The following is an 18,338-nucleotide window of genomic DNA, read 5'->3' as shown; positions in this document are numbered from 1 at the left end:
TTTGTTTGTAACCAATAAAATAGTAAACATACTAGAAATCAGACAAAGGGAAAATTCCAAACTACCACATGATACAGTGACGACAAATAGACTAATAGGGCGCTGCTGATGTTGGAATTATTGGATTATAACTTTGTTATCGCCTTATTTGCCCCCTAGATACGAGACGTTCCCACAACGTCTTTGTTTTTTGGATATATTGAACAGCCCAACGCCCGGCCAGAAAAGAAGAAGAAAAAAATCAACCAGCCGCACTCTATACGGACTCGGCATTGGAGAAGGAACAAAGGAAATGTAGTTATATGTACGCCCACAGCCACCAAAGCAAGCCCCTCCCTACAAGTAACAAGAACTGAAGATTTCTCCAAAGGGTCACTGAAGAAGAAACAAGAAGAAGAAGAAGAAGAAGAAGTAGATTGGAGCCGTGGACTCCAAAGAGAAGGGCGATCAACGAGCTTGTCGTAAAGCTCGAATATGCTTTTCAAAGCACATGAATGTAACGTAGCAAAAGAGCCCGCCTCTACTGAGTGATATGCCGAGAATAGGAGGTGGAAAAAAAAGGTCGAAGAGCGAAAAAGAAAAGGGGGAGGAGATAGAAGAGAAAAGGGAAAACAAAGGCCGATAAGAAGAGATTCCCAGTATTCCATGCGAAGACAACCCCAATATTTGATGCGAGAACAGCCGAAACCCCAAAAAACTCCGGTATAGATGGGTAAAGACGAAGAGAGATTTTCATCAGACATTATAGTTGCCCCCCTCACTTCTTGCCAAACATTGCGCGGGAGCGGGATTTGCTGCGGGCTCGAGACTTTTTGTCCTCTGCCGGGGCTTTAGGAGGAGCATCCTCGTCATCCATGTATTTTGCCTTGTGAATCCTAAAGAGTTTTGAAAATTAGCCAATGTCCACAGAAGAGGCATAGGAAAGTAGTTAAACATACCAGCTGTTGCCCACCATGCTCATGCCTTTGGCTTCAGCCATACGGTAGAACTTGGCACTCTTCTTCAGATTCTTCTTGCAGCCAATTCCTTGCGCGTAGCAGAAACCAGCTTCCGCTAGAGCATCAACATCGCCCCAGGCTATTGGAATTAATGTTAGCAAGACCTAATCACACGAGATTCTTCAGGTTCAAACCTACTGCCAGCGATTTCAAAGCAGCGCAACGCAAGAGCTTTATCCTGTTCGATGCCCCATCCATTCATATGGCTTACGCCCAGTTCATAAATGCTCAGAGCAAACTGAGCCTTGTGGGTCTTGTTTTCGGCAATATTGATGCGCTTCCCTTCCTTGGCATTCCCTTCGTCCTCTGCAACTTCACCACTTGCCATGTCGGCTGCCTTTCTTAGCCACTGCACTCCTTCTTTCTGATTGGGCCTCATACCCCAGCCATGGCGACAGGCGAGAGCATACAGAAGCATGGCTGTTGGGTGGTTTAGTCGGGCGGCGTGCCGGAGGTGATAGGTCGACTCGTTCAGCGAGCCGTTCTCGTGACATTCTATACCCTTAGCAAGATGTTCTTCGGCAGTCATCTCGGCAGCTGTAGGTGTAGTAGTACTCGTGGTAGATCGGACAGACATGGTAGGGCGTATTGTCTGGGCCGAGTCGCTTGTACCGACTGAGGCTGGTGTCCTGCCTCGAGGCGCCTCTGCGGTATGCAACGTTCGTGATCTACCCCTGGAGCTGTCTTCTGCATGCCGCCTGGATTCAGTTGAAGGTCTGCTGGGGTTCGGTGAGGCGCGTCCATAAGGTGCAAACTGAGAACTCTCCATGCTGAGTTTGCCCGCATCACTCCGCTGCCTTGACATGGCGCTAGAAATACTGGCGGCATCGTCGGGGATAGCGCGAGCTGATGAGCTAGAAGGTCGAGTAGGGGGGGAGGGTGGTGCACCCGCTTGAGGTGGAAGGTCGGACGATTCTGAACGCTGAATTGACTTTCCTCGAGGCAGAACAAATTTGGAATAGACATATGACCCGCTGGCCTTGTCGTCTGATGGCTGCTCTGCGAAAGCTTCGCTGTGCATACTTATGGGGGTATGAGCCGACTCATCGGCCAGTATAAAAGACGGCTGGCTGTCTGACGAAGCCTGTCGAATGGGATGGTCCAGGTTTGGCGTTCCGGCTCTACTCATGGGCCGAGAAAAGTTGAAGGCGGGTCGAGGAAGAGCGGAGGATTCAGAGGCAACGGATGGGGATCGTTGAAAGGGGGGAAGGACGGAGGACGCCATGTGAGGTGGCAGGGCTGCGCTGCCAGAGGAGAGTTTTCTGGAGGGAAGAGACTGAACGGAGCTAGACATGTTCCCAAATGTTTCCTCATCTGGGGGTACAGGGGAGGACAAGGCGCTCGGCGATCGTCCAGGGAGGAGGCTTCTAGGTGGCGCCAATCCAACCTCGTCAAAGGAGCTCTGTTTGGTCCTTCGAGGAGACATGTTTGACAGAGAAGGAAAGGAGTTTAATTGAGGATGAGACGGAGTGGGGGATTTGGTTGATTGGCGGTCCAGTTGAGAGAGGGTATCGCTCTGAAGTGGTGATGGAGAACGGTCCTGGCGGGCCCCGAAGAAGTTGGTATTGTCGTTTTGATGTCCCAGCTGCCGACCCCGAGCATACTCCGGGATGTCTGGTACGTCTGGCATGTCCTCCGGCAGAGGAGGCACACCTTCATCGGGCGTGGGCGGGATTCGACTCATCCGTGGGTGCATGGACCTCGGCCGCTGGACCTCGTCTGAGAAGGCGTCCTCCATCTCGGTGCGTAGCCCCAAACCACCAAAGCCAGGGGTAAGTGGAGGGGCGGGAGATTCATCGCGTTCGGATCCCGAGTCCTGGGACATGGACCGAAAGTACTCTGATCGACCTTGAATGATTAGAGGGCTCTCCGCCGTGAGAGGCGGTAGTCGGCTGACGCGATTTCCATCCTTGTTGGTCGTCTCTTGGAGCTGTCGAGCTAGCAGTCGGCTCTGCAGGGCAAAGGCATCCAGGGGAGAAAGCTCGGGGGGTGCTTCTCCGGCAACATGAAGCCGTGGTGATCGAAGAGGCCGAGAAGAAGAAGAGGCAGCAGAGTTGGCGGAGTGGGATCGCAAGTCCAACAAGGACGGGCGATTGGTGAGGGAGGAGTCTTTCATGTTGTTTGAAGCCCAAATCCAGCCGGGTGGTGGTGAATGATAGCAGCCAAGGCGCAAGCGCTGGGTGCTAAACAGGGTAAATAAATAATACAAGCAGGCTCCAAAACGGTATCATCAAAGGCCGGGTGGGACGCGCAGGATGCCAAAATAGCAAAGCAAGCGAGAGAGCAACCGAGGCGATTAGCTGGCTGGTTGGGCGCGAGATAGTCGAGAGGTCGTCGTCGTTGATGCTATTGCGGTTGTGATCGCTGCGTAATGAATGCGCTGGCGCAGCTGCGGTTGCAGGCCTAGGTGCAGATGGAGGTGCAGGTTGTCGTGGCAGTGCGGCGATGATGTTCGGATGACCAGAGAGAGGAGCGAAGGGTATCCAAGGTGGAGGCGTCTGTCGGGGTCGGGCAACGGGTGGCACGATGGATCCGAGATAAGTAAGGAACAGGAACAGGGACAAAAGAGAGGAACACGAAGAGAAGGCGCCAAGGACGGACTGGGGTGAGTTGAAAGGGCGAATCGAAGACGGGGCGAGAAGCAGATGCGCGATATCAAAGGCCGCCGCAAGTGGGCAGCGAGGCGTTGAAGGTCGAGCGGCAAAAGTGAGGTGCAAAAGTAGAGATACGGAGCACAGAAATACGGAGCCACGGAAGTACCTGGGTGTTGCACTGGACAACGTGCGTCTGCCGGCCACACGAGGGGTTTGCAAAAGTCGCGGGGGGAGAAGAGAAGAAGAAAAGGGAACAAGAGAGCGGAGAAGAGAAGAGGAGGTAGAGAGAATAGAAGTGAAGTCAAGTGAAGTGAAGAGAAGAGAGAAGAGAAGAGGAGCGGCAATGGCCTCGCGACAAACGAATGGCTCAAAACGCAACAAGGTGGAAGCAGAAGCAGAAAGCAAGAAGCAAAGAAGCAAGAAGCAGAATGAGAAGCACGGCAATGAGGCCTGCACAGAAACCCGTTGGCGGCAAGTTCAGCGCTTCTCTTCTGCTTTGCCTGTCTGATCCGATGGGACGGAGAAAGGAGGAGGAATACAATACAAAGATGGTGGATGGATACGAGGCACCGCAGCAAAAGGAGGTTAGGAGGCCAGTGGCGCCCCGTAGCTGCGGCTGGCGGCCGGGTACTCTGTACTTGGGCGCGTGGCCAGATGGCAGTGGGCAGGCCAGGTACTGGGCACGGCGGGAGCAGAGCGCTCGACCTAACCCAAGGTGGTGGCTTGTCCTTTAGACTTCAAGGTACAAAAGGCTAATCTCATCTAATAACATCAATGATCCATCAAGTTCGAGCACGTACAGTGCAGTGCAGTACGAGTTGCATGCAAGCCCCGGCGGAAATGCCTATTTCTGCCATACACTTAAATGCACGGTATATTACGAGTAGTATTCTAGTATTTATTTTCCGGTCGAGGTGCAAGGACATTTGCTTACAGGCCGTACAGTACGAACGAAGTGCTATACAATGAAAGATCCATGCTAATACGGATGATAGTCTGTATAGGTAGACGATAGTATCCATGTTTTACGATCTCGAGAAGATCCATAGCTATAGTACAGAAGCATCAACCCGTCATCAATACGAAGCACAGCATCATAGATTAGAAAGAGTACGAAGAAAAAAAAACACAGAGGTGCGTCCGAAAATCTCCAAGACATGGATGCCACTGCGGAACCAACCCTGGCTCGTGTGGCTTAAAGGTAGGTTTAGTAGCACCAAGGTAATCTCGGGCAATCTCCCCAGCACGTCGTGGCCCCTTCAGCGCATCAAAGTACTCACATGGCCTGCAAGTCATCAGACTCCATGTCTCTTCTTGTCTTGTCTTGTCTCGCTACAGACGGCTCATCAATGTGATTTCGCTCGTACGAGCACTCGCCATCAATGCCCTTAGGTGCTGCTCAGTAAGATGTTACTGTCTGCTATAGGTACACGTAGGTACCTCAGTACCTATCTTGCTATTAGCACCAATGCTGCTCGTACAACGGAGATGTCATCAGCCAAACTACATCCTCATGCAGTACCAGCAACAGTCTGGTTGAAGCCAATTGATGGAAACTCAATCAACCTCAATTCATTCGAGCTGCAGTGCACATGCATGCGCCCGTGCCCATGCTACCCTCCCGTCCACGACCATGTATCTATACTCCAAAACACCCTCCGATCCAGCAACAACCACGGGCACCGCTACTGATCCCACAGAGCACTGTGTACAGGTACTTTGTGGTTCAGCAAGGCCACTTGGAGCGAGTTCAGGGACCCTTGCCATATCATTGGGCGCACTGGCGACAGCCATCGTCTGGGGTGCATTGGGCTCAACAAATTGAGAAGAGCGACGGGCCCTTTTTTTTCTGGGGCACTTGGGCCAGTCAAGGTCAAGTACCTGGTACTTTGGACGGAGCCCTTCATTATTTTCAAACAGTGGCTAGAGAGGCTAAACCGGCCAATCCTTATTTCCTGCGTGCAAACAAAGATGGTGATTTGCTAATAGATTTACCGTATATACACCACTTGGATTTTCACTTTTTTACTACTTTGTTTTTTACGAGCATTATTGCGGAGCATTGTATCTATCTTTGCATCCATCTGATCAATAGTATACCATATGATTCATTTTTACATCAATAGTATTCTATTACTAGTAGCAGCAACAGCAGATAGGTAGACTGATTACGCAACAACTCAGCTGCGCCGTCTTCGTGGCAAAAGGATGTGTATGCAGCATGAGCATCTCGCGTGTAATCGAGCTATAAATACACAATTCTACGGTCCCATGCTCCACACTATCGGTTTTCTATACACGTCCATATGTAATTACGCCTGGTAACCGAGTCAGTCCATATGCCAGCAAGGGGTGCAAAGAGAAAAAGAAAAAGAAAGAAAAAAGTCTATTGAGCAGATTGCATCAGACGCCGCTTAAGCTTGGCCCATCCATGTTGCTATAATTGAAATTGGACAGCCTGCCACTAACGATGTCATGCAGCTTCGTTTTCCCTCCACCCATGTGCGAGTACGTGTATTACTCTACTCGTACCTACGCTGCACATGCACACTTTGCTGCTCTAGCACCGATATTATCTATATTAATATCGTTTCCGTGAGTCGAGTCGAGGCTCGGTCGCACAGTGATGGGGGATGTGATGTCGGCAGTGCATGCACGATTTCGGTCAATTCTGCTACCTGACGCAAGGGGGTTCCATCTCTTCATCTCCTTCAATTCCAGCGAAAGCCCCGACAAAGGCATCATATGCAATGCCAAGTTTGGTCGCCCAATCAACCAAAGCTGCAGGCCTAAAAATGAACAAAGGAAGAAAAGACCGAGGAAACAAAACAAAACAGGTGGGTTTTTCCTGCATGCATTGGGCCACATGAGCCATGTACAGTAGAGACAGAGACAGATGAGCAGATTTGGGCTCAGACTCCGCCACGGCAACGAGTGAAACAGCGGTGGTGCAAATGCCAAAACACAGGGCGCCGCATATGAGTTGATTCTGAGACGACGCAGGGCAGAAGGTGATGCCAATGCAATGCCTTGCTTAGCGCTATGGAGCAGGCTGCTAATAACAGCTCCAGCTCGTAAAATCATCCGCAGGCTTCGTCTACGTCAATCAATGAGCATTGACGATACTGCCAGCAGTAAGCTGGTCTGGTCAATGTTGATGGTCACGAGGCCACAGCCGGGTCCCGAGAGTTTTGCTGGCGCTATTATTACTCCCGTCGTCTTTCTGCTAGATTGGCGGAAGAGCCCGCCCTGGATCTATTTATATCAATATTCCATAAGCTAAAACTCCGTACCTAGTAGTGCCTGGATTTACGGAGTACAGTCGGGGCTATTTGCCGTCTATCGATAATGCTCTGCGTCGCAGCCAACTTCATGTTACTCGGTTTGTATTTATCTCAGGTTCGTATAAACAAGATCCGCATTTCGCATCGTTGACTGAAAAATGTCTCTCATTCGTGCTCAAAGCTGTAGCAATCTATACAAAGCACTATGTACTAGGAAAGTCAACGCATCAAAACATTCAACAAAGTCGATGGTGGAGCCGTAAACACAGTTACAGTTGAAAGTGCTCATCACTGCCCTCAAGTCCAAGACCCATCTACCTATATACTGACAATGAACTTGACTCTTTTCCAAAAAAAAGAAAAGGAGAGGAAAAAATACATGTATATATGCCAGCCAAAACGCCCTGGTTCATACGCCTCAAAAGTCCATGCAAAGCATTCTACAGAGGGACGTTTCATACTCCTACTTACTTTTTATAGATCCTTGGCTCGGAGCTTCTTCAGCCTGGACGCACCCTCGAACAATCCACGATCAACAGCAGCGGCAACAGTCAAGGTACCTCCGACAATCGCGCAGAGTCCAGACAAGAAGCCAAGGAACGTCTTGGCCCGCTCCTCACGGTTAATGACCTTCATGGGAGAAATATCCTGGACACACATAATTAGCTTGCCATCTCTTACCAATTGTCTATGCACGGTAAACACTTACGTAGGAGAAAAAGACACCGGGGATACCATTCCTTGCGTGCAATCTTTCGGGGTGGCCTTCCTGTGCGTCGTCGCCGCCCATTAGACTTCGCTTGTGGCTGGTGACGGAATACTGGTGTGTTTCGATGCTGCCGTCAGCGTAGCCAGGAGTCCGCTTTTCCCAGCCCAGGGGGAGATACGACGTAGGAACAATCTTGACAAAGTACATGTAGTTAAAGTTGGGGTCGTTTGTGCTCTGGCGGGTTGCATCCAGAGGATTGAGGTGGTGGTTGGACCAAGTATTCTTCCCGGACATTCTCTCAACAACAGCAGTCGGAAGCTGGGGTCCAAATCGGAGAGAGTGAATGATGTGGGTGAAGTCGTGCGACTTGCCCTCAGGGAGGTCCCAGTAGTTCTTCAGATCGTGAACGTGCATGTTGCCGTTGCTAAAGCTTCGGCCAGGAGCAAGGTGGAAGTTTCCAACAACCTTGTTGACCTGCAGCAAACCCTCAATGCGGCAGCCCTCTTCCCTCTGCTGGTCCAATCGCTCAGCGTAGTGCTCTCTCTCGCACTGCTCCACGCCCTCACCCCTTCCAAAGGCCCACGAGGCCTGCGCATAGGCTTCTCGAACCTCGTCACAGGTGTTGCAGCAGCCAGGCTTCTGGGCGGTGGCGGGGGCATTGGCTCCGTAGCAGCCACCACAGTAGTTGGGATCCAAGTGTTCAGCCTTTTCATGCAGCTGAGCAGCGTTGCTCTCAATCTCGGCGCCGCCTTCAGCAGAGGGCCGCAGGCGAAACTTTGTGATTCCGTGGGCGACGCCGTGCTGCTGCTCGCCAGAGACATCCATGACGTCCAGCGTCAGCAATTCGCATGGCATGTTGGGGAAGGTCATGTTGAGATGGATGTCCATTCGCTCGCCTTAGTGATATCGCATTAGCCAAACCATACGGAGGCGACAATGACATGACATGACATACCTCTGCCTTTATCCACGACCAGCTCCGGGTGCACCACGATGCGCCGATAGTCGCTCCATTCTCCCCACGAGAGAAACACGACGACTAGCAGCGACACAATGGTGACGATTCCTCCGCTCGTCGTCCGGATCCGCGCCTCGTCCACCGTCTTGGTAAAGGCATCGAGCCTTGTGAATCGCGACTTGGGAGCCATGGATAGTCAAGTTTGGCCAACGAGATGCAGCAGCACTACTCGTATTCCGTCAAAGCGCAGTCTCTTTAGCAGAGCTCGCAGAAACACAAGGCAAAACAGCACAGATCAATTCTCTCTCGTCAATTGCATCGATGGCCAGCAACCAGAACCATGGACGAGGATGGCGCACGAGCGGCTGACAAGAGCAAGAGCTGGAGGTTCCAGGTCAAATGTCTTGAGGCCACCTGTCGCAACACCTGAAGCTGACTACTGATTGTTCAGGGCAATCCTAGCACCAGCTAAACCCCGGGCTCAGGCGCCTAGACTCGCCGCAGGGCCCTGAACTAATGCGGGCTGTAGCGGCTGGTGGGGGCCGGCCGGCGAATCCTCGGCTGCTGGTTCCGTTGCCTATTCGGGTGCAGCGAATGGCCCGTATCAAACGGCTTAGGCTTTCTTGCAGAGCAGAGCAAAACGCGAAGCTCTCCCAGCTTTCACAATCTGATCTCGTCAATTTTATCTCGTCCGCCAGCCACAGATACCCATTCGCACCTCGTTCGATCTTGTCGCGCATCCTCATTTGTCAATTGATAGCTTCCGGGCGGTGAAAAACGCATTATCGAAAGGGAGAAGAAGAAAGCAAAGCGCACCTGCTATTCGGAGCTGCACAATCATCTCCAAGACGCTACAGACAAGCATCGTCCAAGCCTTTCCCAAATTTTCAAACCCTCCAAAATGTCGAGTAGGCCTCCTTCGAGGGTCGTGTTTGTGGGAAACATTCCATATGGTCAGTTGCAGATGGGTCAATGGGCTTGGCTGATGCGCCCATCCGGACGAAGCATGTGCATGTGACTGACAGCAAGATTCGATTCCAGGCCTCTCCGAGGAGCAGATCACAGACATCTTCAGTAGCGCCGGCAAGGTAGAGCGCTTCCGCCTCGTCTACGATTCGGAAACCGGACGGCCAAAGGGATTCGGCTTCGCAGACTATCCCGATACTGGTACGATATGACATCGCTGGGCTTTCTCCGTAGCATGTTGGCTAACCATGCTCTCTCGCAGACTCGGCTTCCTCAGCTGTCCGCAACCTTAACGAATATGAAATCATGGGTCGAAAACTCCGAGTCGATTTTTCCAACGAGCAAAAGAGCGGCGATGATGATGGCCAGGTATGTTGCGACGCTCTCTATAGAATCTAGCCTTTGCTGACCCCAGCAGACGCCTGGACAAAACACTGGCGCCTCAAACGGAGGTGCTGCTTCAAACTATAGCTCCCAATCAACACCACTTCCTCCGCTCCCAGCCGGAAAGGAGATACCTCCAGGATTGACCTGCACCGATGCCATTTCAAGAACTCTCAATACCTTACCGCCGCCACAACTGTTGGACATCTTAAGCCAGATGAAGACACTGGCTACAACAGAGCCTCAACGGGCAACAGAACTACTTCAACAGGCCCCTCAGCTGGCTTATGCTGTCTTCCAATCGCTTCTCCTGATGGGACTCGTGTCCCCCGAATCCATCCAGTCCGTCGTTGACCCGAACGCGCCGCCTCCCCAGCTTCCAACTGCCAACTTTCCGCCAGCAGGATTCCCCGGTGCTCCTGTCGCAAATCACACACCCCCCGTCACTGGGATGCCTTATGCGCCTCCTCCAGCGAATAACTCGGCTTATGCTCCTCCGGCAGCGGCACCTGCAGCAGCTCCTGCGGGTATGGCGCAGGACCCTGACGCTCTGATGCGAGCAGTCATGGAGCTCCCCCAGGCTCAGATTGACATGCTCCCAGAGGCAGATAGGCAGCAGATTATGGCGCTTAGGGCTACGTTTGCGGGTCAACGGCGATAATTCTGTTGGATGTAAAGCATTGCAGCCTTGATCAAGTCTCTACTTTGAGCATCATGGACAGCAGTCCACATGGCATGTACCTCAAGCAAAATCTGTGAGAAGAACTGGGGCACATGCAATATTGCACTTGATAGCCACTGATTAATTACCCTCCCACTACTGAGCGAAAGTGCATGCTCTAGGTGGGGATGTACAGTACACTTTGTCGCTTACGGGAATGTCGACTATTTGGCAAATAGTAAAGAAGCATGAGAACATTAGGAAGGGAAGAAGGGGCATACACAATTTATGATGCCCGGTGTTTACAATATGGGCTTCACATAGGAAGAAGCCAAAGGTGTGTTTTTTGAGTTGAGAAACTACACAGCATGCTCTGTTGCAACTCTTGCCAGCAATTATGTTGGCATGATGGGGTCTGAGGGGGGCGCTCAACCTTGTGCCATCGATTGGATCAACCAAAACAAGTCCCAAGTAAAATTACGGGATCAATAATAATTGCTATAATAATTTCCGCTCATGAGTTTTGTGTCGTGAAACTGTCGTAGTAACAAGAGTCTTTTCTTGTGAAAGGAAGTCTAATCTACTCCATAAAATCTCACCCATCTCGCTACCCTAGACAGTCCAAGTTTTGACCGTATTTACCTGGCAAATTGCATGTTTTGATTCAAAAACAGTAAAGGATGCATTGTTTATGTTGAGAGGACAATTGGAAAAATGAATTGATAATAATATGAGGGTGAAATAGGAATAAGAGTGTTAATTGTATGTTCTGGAGGGTAATATAAGAGCGGTGGTTACTATAGATACAACACGGTACAATGCAACCTCTGGGAAGTAATGCACAAAAGGAAGAAACCGCAACAAGAGGAATCATGGCAAGAAGAATAACTTCACCTCTATTTAAGAGCCAATATAGAGAGTAACTAAAATGATACTTGATATAAGGTATGCTAAAGCTCGTGCTTTTACCTGCTAAAAGCAAAATCGTCCGCTGTACGGTACGAGCACAAAATGATTCCCTTCCATATCCTGTTCTATGCGATATGCCATTTAATTCTGATCCAACAGGATGTCAAGTTCCAAAAGAAAAAAAAAAGATAAAAAAAAGAAAATACACGCCTAGCAACGCCTTAAATCCAATTCGCCCCGTTGAATACACGTTTCAAACAATATTATATACTCGCTTCGCGATCCAATAGCACGCCAAGCCGAAGAAGAGCAGCCCTGCCGTGATGCACACGAACCAGGTGAGGTCGCCCTCGATGTCTTGCCCCGGTACCCAGACGTTCATGCCCCATAGACCGGTGATGATGTTCATGGGCAGCACAATGGTTCCCAGGACGGTGAGCTTGCCGAGCACGTCGGCGGTTTGCTCTTGTCGTTCGTTCATCCGGATGTTGATCTGCGCTAGATAGTTGCCGTGGGATCGAGCCAATATCCTGGAATAAAGGTTAGCTGCCTGGACAAATGGTGAAATCACCAAAAAATGGTTTGGGAAACTATGTACTTCTCATAGTGACTAAGGTTGGAAGTCATAGTCACAATATGATCTTGAATATCGCCAAGATACAGGCCAATTTCTGACCTGGGAGCAACCTCCCACCTCTCGTTGCAGCGCTTTGCGAACCCCTTGATAACATCCGCCTTGTTGCCTAGTAATCGGTATAGACTCATGACTCGTTTTCGACAATCTCCAACACGTCGGAGCATGTCGCCACTGGAATCTTCAATTGTTATGTTGTCATCGAATTTGGTAGATTTTTCATCCTGCAGTCGTTTATCAGAGGACGTATGGAGTTGCAGAATAGAGTCGTCGATTTCGTCAACTTCGTCCTCAATATTCTGGATGAGAGGCTGGAAAACATCGGTAATATCGTCAATGATGGCGTATGAGATCCAGTCAGAGGAGAGAATCAAGTAATCCCTCAGCTGTCGTATTCGTCGGCGAACGTTGGCGGGATGTGGCGTGACGGAAAAGTGAAAGCTCAACACTCCCTCCCGGAAGACAATCACATACATGTTGACGGGCTCCAGGAAGTTTTCGCTGTTGATATCCTGATCAAAAGTGCGGTAGTTGACAAAGTAGTAATGGCGAAACAGCTCGACCTTTTCACGGGCTTCTTGCAGCATCACGTCTTCGGCCGTCAGAGGATGGATCCCAAATGCCTTTGCCAGGACCTTCATCTCATCTTCTGTTGGGCAGAGTATGTCGAGCCACCAGACTGGTCTCTCTCCATATCGAACCGGCTTCTCCGCTACTTTTGGTACGCTTGTGTGGTTGTCTTTTGGTCCAAGATTCTCAGGTGACTTGTTTCCGCCACGAATCGAGGCGGATCTCGAGCTGGTATTCGTTTCGTCTCTCATTGGTGGCGACATGAAGCCGTCCCTTCTAGTATCCAGGGAAGGTTGCCGCGTTGGAGGTTTCGTGTCGGCCTCTAGCTCCCCCGAGTATCGTGGTTTGGATGGCTGCGATACGATATCCTCAGAGTCACTCTCTTCATCCGACGAGAGGATGCGTGGCTCGGGAATGAATAGTCCTTGGAAATCGCTTCCCTGCTGAACAAGCTCTGAAATAGACTGACTGTGGATGGTGCTCTGGAATTCTTCGTTAAAATAGGTAAATCTGTAGGGCGCCTCTTCGTCGGTTTGGAACCAGCCCTTTCGCACCGGGCGTAGACGGCCGTTGATGAGCTGCGGCTCCGTAATCGTCTTGACTCGCCGCTCATCGCTGCGATCCTCCTTCTCATATCGCATCCAGTCCTCCAGAACAGACAGGTCTGGCCACCGACCACGGCGCCGGCGCGTTCTATACCGTCTCTCGTATCGGGAGGCGGTCTCATCGTCGCCAATATCAGACATGCCCGGTCCGGGGAAGCAAACGTCGCCGGAAGCTTCCGGAGCTAGTCTTCTGTCCTTGTCGCCACGGTCCGCCTCGGCGTCGGAAAGCGCCTCATCACCGCTTCCCATGGTGAGCTCATCTCGGATCATGACATCGCCAAAGTTTAGATCCATGCCATCTGTCGGACCAAAGGTAGGGGAGCCGGGGATGGACGGCGGATGGTTGATATCGTACTTGTCCTTTGTGCTGTATGCGGTCCTCAACCTCGCTCTGGAAGACGCACTGGACGCTCTTCGACTTCGATTTCGGCCCAGTCGCGCATCGCTCGTGCCATAGCTCGGGACGCCCGTCTGCGATCCCGGGCGCCGTGCCGGCTCTGTAAGTAGCGGCGAAGATTCATCCCAGCGGCCAGAGGGGCTTTCGTCGCCGCTCTGGGCCGTCTGCATCGACCGGAGGCGGGTGGCGCTGATGGACGAGAAGGGATTCTGAAAGGAGCCGGGCCCGGCTATCGTCGACGACCGGCGCACACGCATCGGTTGCTGTTCTCTGCAGGAGGAGAAGAAGACAAGAGGTTACAAGTCATGCCAGGCAACAAAGGGGGACGAGCATGTAGCTCGTGATCACGAGGTCTTACCTGTGATCCAGTAGCGCTTCGCTGTCGATGCTCGTGCCGCTGAGGCTGGCCTGCGCCACCTGGTAGAATCCATTCCCCGACGACTCGCCCAGCTCGTGGTCGTGCAGCATGGCGAAGCTCTTTCGCCTGGACCGTTTCTTCTTGCCGCCGCGATGGCCCTTTCTCTTCTTGGGCGGCCGCTGCGGCTGCGATGGTTCGGCCATGGCTGACGATGCAGCTGCTGAGGGCGAATGGCCCAGGGGGTTGAAGCGGTTGCTGCTCGACATCTTCAGCAGCTTCTTTCAGGACGTGCAAGGCACCATGATCCTCTGCATAGCCTGCGCCAGGGGTCGGTGATAGCAGTAATACTCGTAATAATGGTAATCGCAAATTGATGGCATGAATAGGGGGGCCAGAAGCCGTCAAACTGCTCTGTCCAGGGTTGTTGTGCCCTGCCGAGGAATCGTCGATGAGCAGACATGCACATAGTGATGTCAGCACAGCTGAAAGAGCCCTGCCCGGTTTTTTACACTGGAAGTTAATTAGCGGCTGGGGAGAGCTTTAGCGGGGGGAGATTCCGTTAGCGCATGCCCGACCACTTGATTGTGCACGTTTGTGTGTGCTGGCCGGAGGTACTTGTCCTGAGATAAGGTTTTGCGTGCCACATCTGCCGTCTCCACTAACAGCTCAGCAAGGAATGGAGTATCTTTGTCGTTGCTTTCTCCGCCCGACGATCCGTGGATCTTCCCTACCTGTACCGGGTGCCTGTCTGTACGAGTCACTTGTAAAAGCGGGTTGGATATAAACACCGAATAAAATGTTTTAGATGAGTAAATAAATCTTCAATAATTGAGCTCTCTTTTCCCTTTTCCCAACCCGGGCCAATGATTATTCTCCGATGCTAATATGCACATGTCAAGTGACAGAGGTGCCGGTCAAAACGCACGCACTACTGCACATTACCCTGGTCTCCTTATGCAGCCGCCACACCCTTTGCTGGCTCTCCAAAGTCCCACAGCTTCACCAGGAGACTGTCTGGATTAGCGGCAGGTTCGTCTTGGGGCAAGAAAACTCTCTTGGGGATCTGGAATTCCACCACCGGGGCCTTTTTGATATCCTTTGCCATCTCTGCGTCCAGCAACTGTGATATGTGTTAGTGAATGTCTCAACCCGCCCACTGACAGAAGGACCGTCGATTTGTACTTACACTGGCGTATGAGTGATCGAGAAAGTCTTCCATGTTGTACGACTGCTTGGTGAACTGCTCAGAAATGATCTTGGCAATCGTTGCAACGTTGGGGTGATAGTGTGACTGCAGCTGAACAATCTCCCACAAGCAGCTGTCGATGGCGCCGGTATCCATGGGATCCGTCTCGGTGGCGTTGAATGGGTCTTCTGCGCCGTTGTTCTGAATGTGCTTCTTCAGCTCCGGATCCTGAACATCTCGATGGATCATGAATGTGCACGTCGGGTGGCGCCTCAGGAGGTTATAAGCCCAAGGAACCACCGTCGCAATGGCACTTGGTGGGGCATTTAATGAGAGTCGTGAAAGCCTCTTAATAAAGCTGGCGACCAGAGCAGCAGGAAGATGCGTTGAGCCAAGGAACGTATCCAAGAGGCGGAAGAAGCGTGAGCGGTGCTTGGAGTGAAGGATATCTTTGTCAAGAAGAGAGTAAAGCTTGGTGTAAAATGATGGGTAGTCTAGGTTTCGCTCCTGGATGAGGTAAAAGACGCCGGACAAGGCCAACAGGGACATAGAGCCGCCAGTGTTGTAGCAGCTCGTCAGGAAGTCGGATAGAAGCTCTGGCTTTGTGAACCATGGAGCAATGTTTGTGGATATGACGCTGAGGATACGTTTACGCTCGTCTTTGCTCTGCACAATACTTAGAATGGCTAGCCATGCGTCCTGTCCTTGCCGCTTGTGCTGAATGGCTGATCTCAAATCGTGAGACTTCTTCTTAGGACGTGGGATGTAAAAGTCCTCGAGCTCCTCGGCGCTTTGGGGGACGCCGTCCAAGGCAGACAACAAAGCATACACTTGGTCGAACAAGTTGTCTGGAATATCATCTTTGTCCAGTCGGTTCAAGATTGCCCTGAGCGCTGGTAAGCATCATACTGTAGGCCAAGATTGTTACTCTAGAAGGCACTTACTTTACTGATTTGAAGGTGTAGTATCGGATATCATCATACTCTTCCACATAGGACTCGAGAAACGCTTTTCTCGCATCCTCGTTATCTGATGTGATCAAAACTGCAACGATGTTCTCCAGAAAAGCCTGTGGAAATGTGTATTCTTCCTTGTCGTAGAGATGTTCTCCTTCTGCCTTCAGAGTCCTCATGCAGAGAGTAAGCGCAGTCACAGCAAGGTCTTCATCTCCTAGCATGTTCTGCAACAGCGTCTTGTACTGAGAAAACTGATCCTTCAGCCAGCCAACGACCACGGAATCCTTCTCTGACAAGCCCTTCTTTGCAATGAGGGAGCCTTGGGCCAGCAATCGTAGAAAAATTCGGCACAGAGTCACAGCGGCAAGCGTTGACTCGTCCTCTCCATCCTCGTAGCGACTGGCGATGCTCAGAAGAGTTGCAATATCGTTGTAGTTTTTCTTGGACTCCAGGATGCCCTGCTCCATGAGGAGAATCTTTGCGTTTGGGTCTTCGGCCTCTTCATTTGAAGATCGCCGCCTCTTGGTGACTTTGGTGACTTTGTCTCCCGTGGAAGTCCTTTTGCGCTTCGCGCTGTCTTTAGAGCCGGCAGGCATGATGAGATGTGGAAAAAAAGAAAAGAAAGAAATCTCTGTACAGGTTGAACAGTCTAACAATGTTGTATGCGAGAAAAAGTAAGACGGTGAATCAGTCTATGAAGCTTTTGAACAACTGCCGCAATTAGTTTGGCAAGACTTCTCTGTCAATTGGGCCTTTGATATGAGAGACACAAGAAATTCTTATCTCATGAAAAGATAATTTCAAGATTTCACTGAAGCCTTGCCGTTTCTGGCCAATGAGCGGACGGGCCTTTTCCGCGCCAAGGCAAAGTTCCCGCACTCACTCGGGAGAAACTCGGCTACGCTACAAATCGATTGCTCAACCACCAAAACTCGGCCATCACGTGACGCAAACGTGTTACCGAACTAGCGCGATAAAACCTCAAACCTCATTCCCAGCTCCCGATATCAACGACAAGGCCGAGATACCCCGTCCGAAACGTTCTCACAATGGCGTCCCGCTTGGTACGAAGCGCTGTCGGTATGTGTTGGCAGAGAGACGGAAACCCGCTGATATACGGCGGCTCAATCGCCAATTGGTGCGCCGAGACGCTGACAATGAGAGCAATTTAAAACTACAGGCGCATCTCCCCTCCTCCGAACCACCATCTCCCGATCCGCCCCGGCGATTTCTGCCGCCGCCGTGCGATACTCGAGCAACGTGCCCGCCGAGGAGCCCAAGAAGAAGGCCCAGAGCATCATCGACGCCCTTCCCGGCAGCAGCCTCATCAGCAAGACCGCCTTCCTCAGCGGTGCCGCCGGCCTCAGCGTCTATGCCCTCAGCAATGAGTACTACGTCATGAACGAGGAGACGGTTGTTGCCGTGTGCTTGCTGGCCGTCTGGACTGGTCTGCTCAAGTACGGCGGCCCTGCCTACAAGGAGTGGGCCGAGGCTCAGAACGAGAAGATCAAGAACATCCTCAACAGCGCCCGAGCCGACCACACCGAGGCCGTCAAGACCCGCATTGAGGACGTCAAGCAGATGAGCGGCGTTGTCGACATCACCAAGGCCCTCTTTGAGGTCTCCAAGGTAAATATGCGATTTTTGAAACCGAGCCTGGCGAAGAGCCATGTTATGCGACCAAGATGTTGATTCGCTATATAGGAGACTGCCAAGCTTGAGGCTGAGGCTTTCGAGCTCGAGCAGCAGACCGCCCTGGCTGCCGAGGCCAAGACCGTCCTCGACTCCTGGGTCCGCTACGAGGGCCAGGTCAAGCAGCGCCAGCAGCAGGAGCTGGCCGCCTCCATCATCGCCAAGGTCCAGAAGGAGCTCGAGAACCCCAAGGTTCTGCAGCAGATTCTGCAGCAGAGCGTAGCTGATATCGAGAGTACGTTCAACGCTAACCACCTGCTATCTAAGCTTTTGTTTTGCGGAAGAAACTGACGTTTTCAACAGAGATTGTTTCAGCCAAGCAGTAGAGGACGAAACGAAAACTACTAGAGTCTTAGATTTCAAGGTCCCCCGCAAACTTTCCTTTGTCATCGAAGCAAAAAAACCCCCCCTGTGCATATAACACGCACCTGTGCATTAGCCAAATCAATCAAGACACTAGTCGATATTTATTTTCGT

The 18,338-nt window shown here is 51.5% G+C and overlaps 8 protein-coding genes across 8 annotated transcripts; 3 read left to right on the top strand and 5 right to left on the bottom strand.

Moving 5' to 3' along the window:
• Positions 1-51: 51 nt before the first annotated feature.
• M431DRAFT_281434 (hypothetical protein) lies at positions 52-876 on the bottom strand. The gene has a single exon (XM_024914013.1). It carries the CDS (start codon positions 741-743, stop codon positions 156-158), a length of 588 nt encoding a protein of 195 aa, XP_024778295.1. The 5' UTR covers positions 744-876; the 3' UTR covers positions 52-155.
• On the bottom strand, positions 758-3,114 carry M431DRAFT_490234 (hypothetical protein; the record flags this gene model as incomplete). The annotated part of the gene is made up of 3 exons (XM_024916778.1): positions 758-875; positions 939-1,077; positions 1,137-3,114. The coding sequence occupies 3 exons, from the start codon at positions 3,112-3,114 to the stop codon at positions 758-760; spliced, it is 2,235 nt and encodes a 744-aa protein (XP_024778294.1).
• A 666-nt stretch (positions 3,115-3,780) lies between these two features.
• M431DRAFT_281440 (hypothetical protein) lies at positions 3,781-4,429 on the top strand. The gene has a single exon (XM_024914014.1). It carries the CDS (start codon positions 3,955-3,957, stop codon positions 4,324-4,326), a length of 372 nt encoding a protein of 123 aa, XP_024778293.1. The 5' UTR covers positions 3,781-3,954; the 3' UTR covers positions 4,327-4,429.
• Positions 4,430-6,970: 2,541 nt separating this feature from the next.
• On the bottom strand, positions 6,971-8,985 carry M431DRAFT_515804 (hypothetical protein). The gene is made up of 3 exons (XM_024920287.1): positions 8,541-8,985; positions 7,586-8,481; positions 6,971-7,524 (listed from the first exon to the last, which is right to left on the bottom strand). The coding sequence occupies exons 1-3, from the start codon at positions 8,731-8,733 to the stop codon at positions 7,351-7,353; spliced, it is 1,263 nt and encodes a 420-aa protein (XP_024778292.1). The 5' UTR covers positions 8,734-8,985; the 3' UTR covers positions 6,971-7,350.
• A 459-nt stretch (positions 8,986-9,444) lies between these two features.
• Positions 9,445-10,554, top strand: M431DRAFT_477813 (hypothetical protein; the record flags this gene model as incomplete). The annotated part of the gene is made up of 4 exons (XM_024915610.1): positions 9,445-9,496; positions 9,585-9,710; positions 9,772-9,878; positions 9,928-10,554. The coding sequence occupies 4 exons, from the start codon at positions 9,445-9,447 to the stop codon at positions 10,552-10,554; spliced, it is 912 nt and encodes a 303-aa protein (XP_024778291.1).
• Positions 10,555-11,428: 874 nt separating this feature from the next.
• M431DRAFT_503566 (hypothetical protein) lies at positions 11,429-14,624 on the bottom strand. The gene is made up of 3 exons (XM_024918326.1): positions 14,028-14,624; positions 12,062-13,939; positions 11,429-11,993 (listed from the first exon to the last, which is right to left on the bottom strand). The coding sequence occupies exons 1-3, from the start codon at positions 14,291-14,293 to the stop codon at positions 11,717-11,719; spliced, it is 2,421 nt and encodes an 806-aa protein (XP_024778290.1). The 5' UTR covers positions 14,294-14,624; the 3' UTR covers positions 11,429-11,716.
• A 355-nt stretch (positions 14,625-14,979) lies between these two features.
• On the bottom strand, positions 14,980-16,765 carry M431DRAFT_74015 (hypothetical protein; the record flags this gene model as incomplete). Its single annotated transcript, XM_024922183.1, has 3 exons — positions 14,980-15,147; positions 15,214-16,099; positions 16,158-16,765. 3 exons carry the CDS (start codon positions 16,763-16,765, stop codon positions 14,980-14,982), a joined length of 1,662 nt encoding a protein of 553 aa, XP_024778289.1.
• Positions 16,766-17,218: 453 nt separating this feature from the next.
• M431DRAFT_1351 (hypothetical protein) lies at positions 17,219-18,187 on the top strand (the record flags this gene model as incomplete). The annotated part of the gene is made up of 4 exons (XM_024912526.1): positions 17,219-17,249; positions 17,350-17,798; positions 17,874-18,096; positions 18,165-18,187. The coding sequence occupies 4 exons, from the start codon at positions 17,219-17,221 to the stop codon at positions 18,185-18,187; spliced, it is 726 nt and encodes a 241-aa protein (XP_024778288.1).
• Positions 18,188-18,338: the final 151 nt, after the last annotated feature.

The sequence above is a fragment of the Trichoderma harzianum genome (genome assembly GCF_003025095.1).
Source record: "Trichoderma harzianum CBS 226.95 unplaced genomic scaffold M431scaffold_2, whole genome shotgun sequence".
Lineage (NCBI taxonomy): Eukaryota > Fungi > Ascomycota > Sordariomycetes > Hypocreales > Hypocreaceae > Trichoderma > Trichoderma harzianum.
The sequence above is the reverse complement of the archived record's forward strand: the minus strand, read 5'-3'. Positions and strand labels throughout refer to the sequence as shown.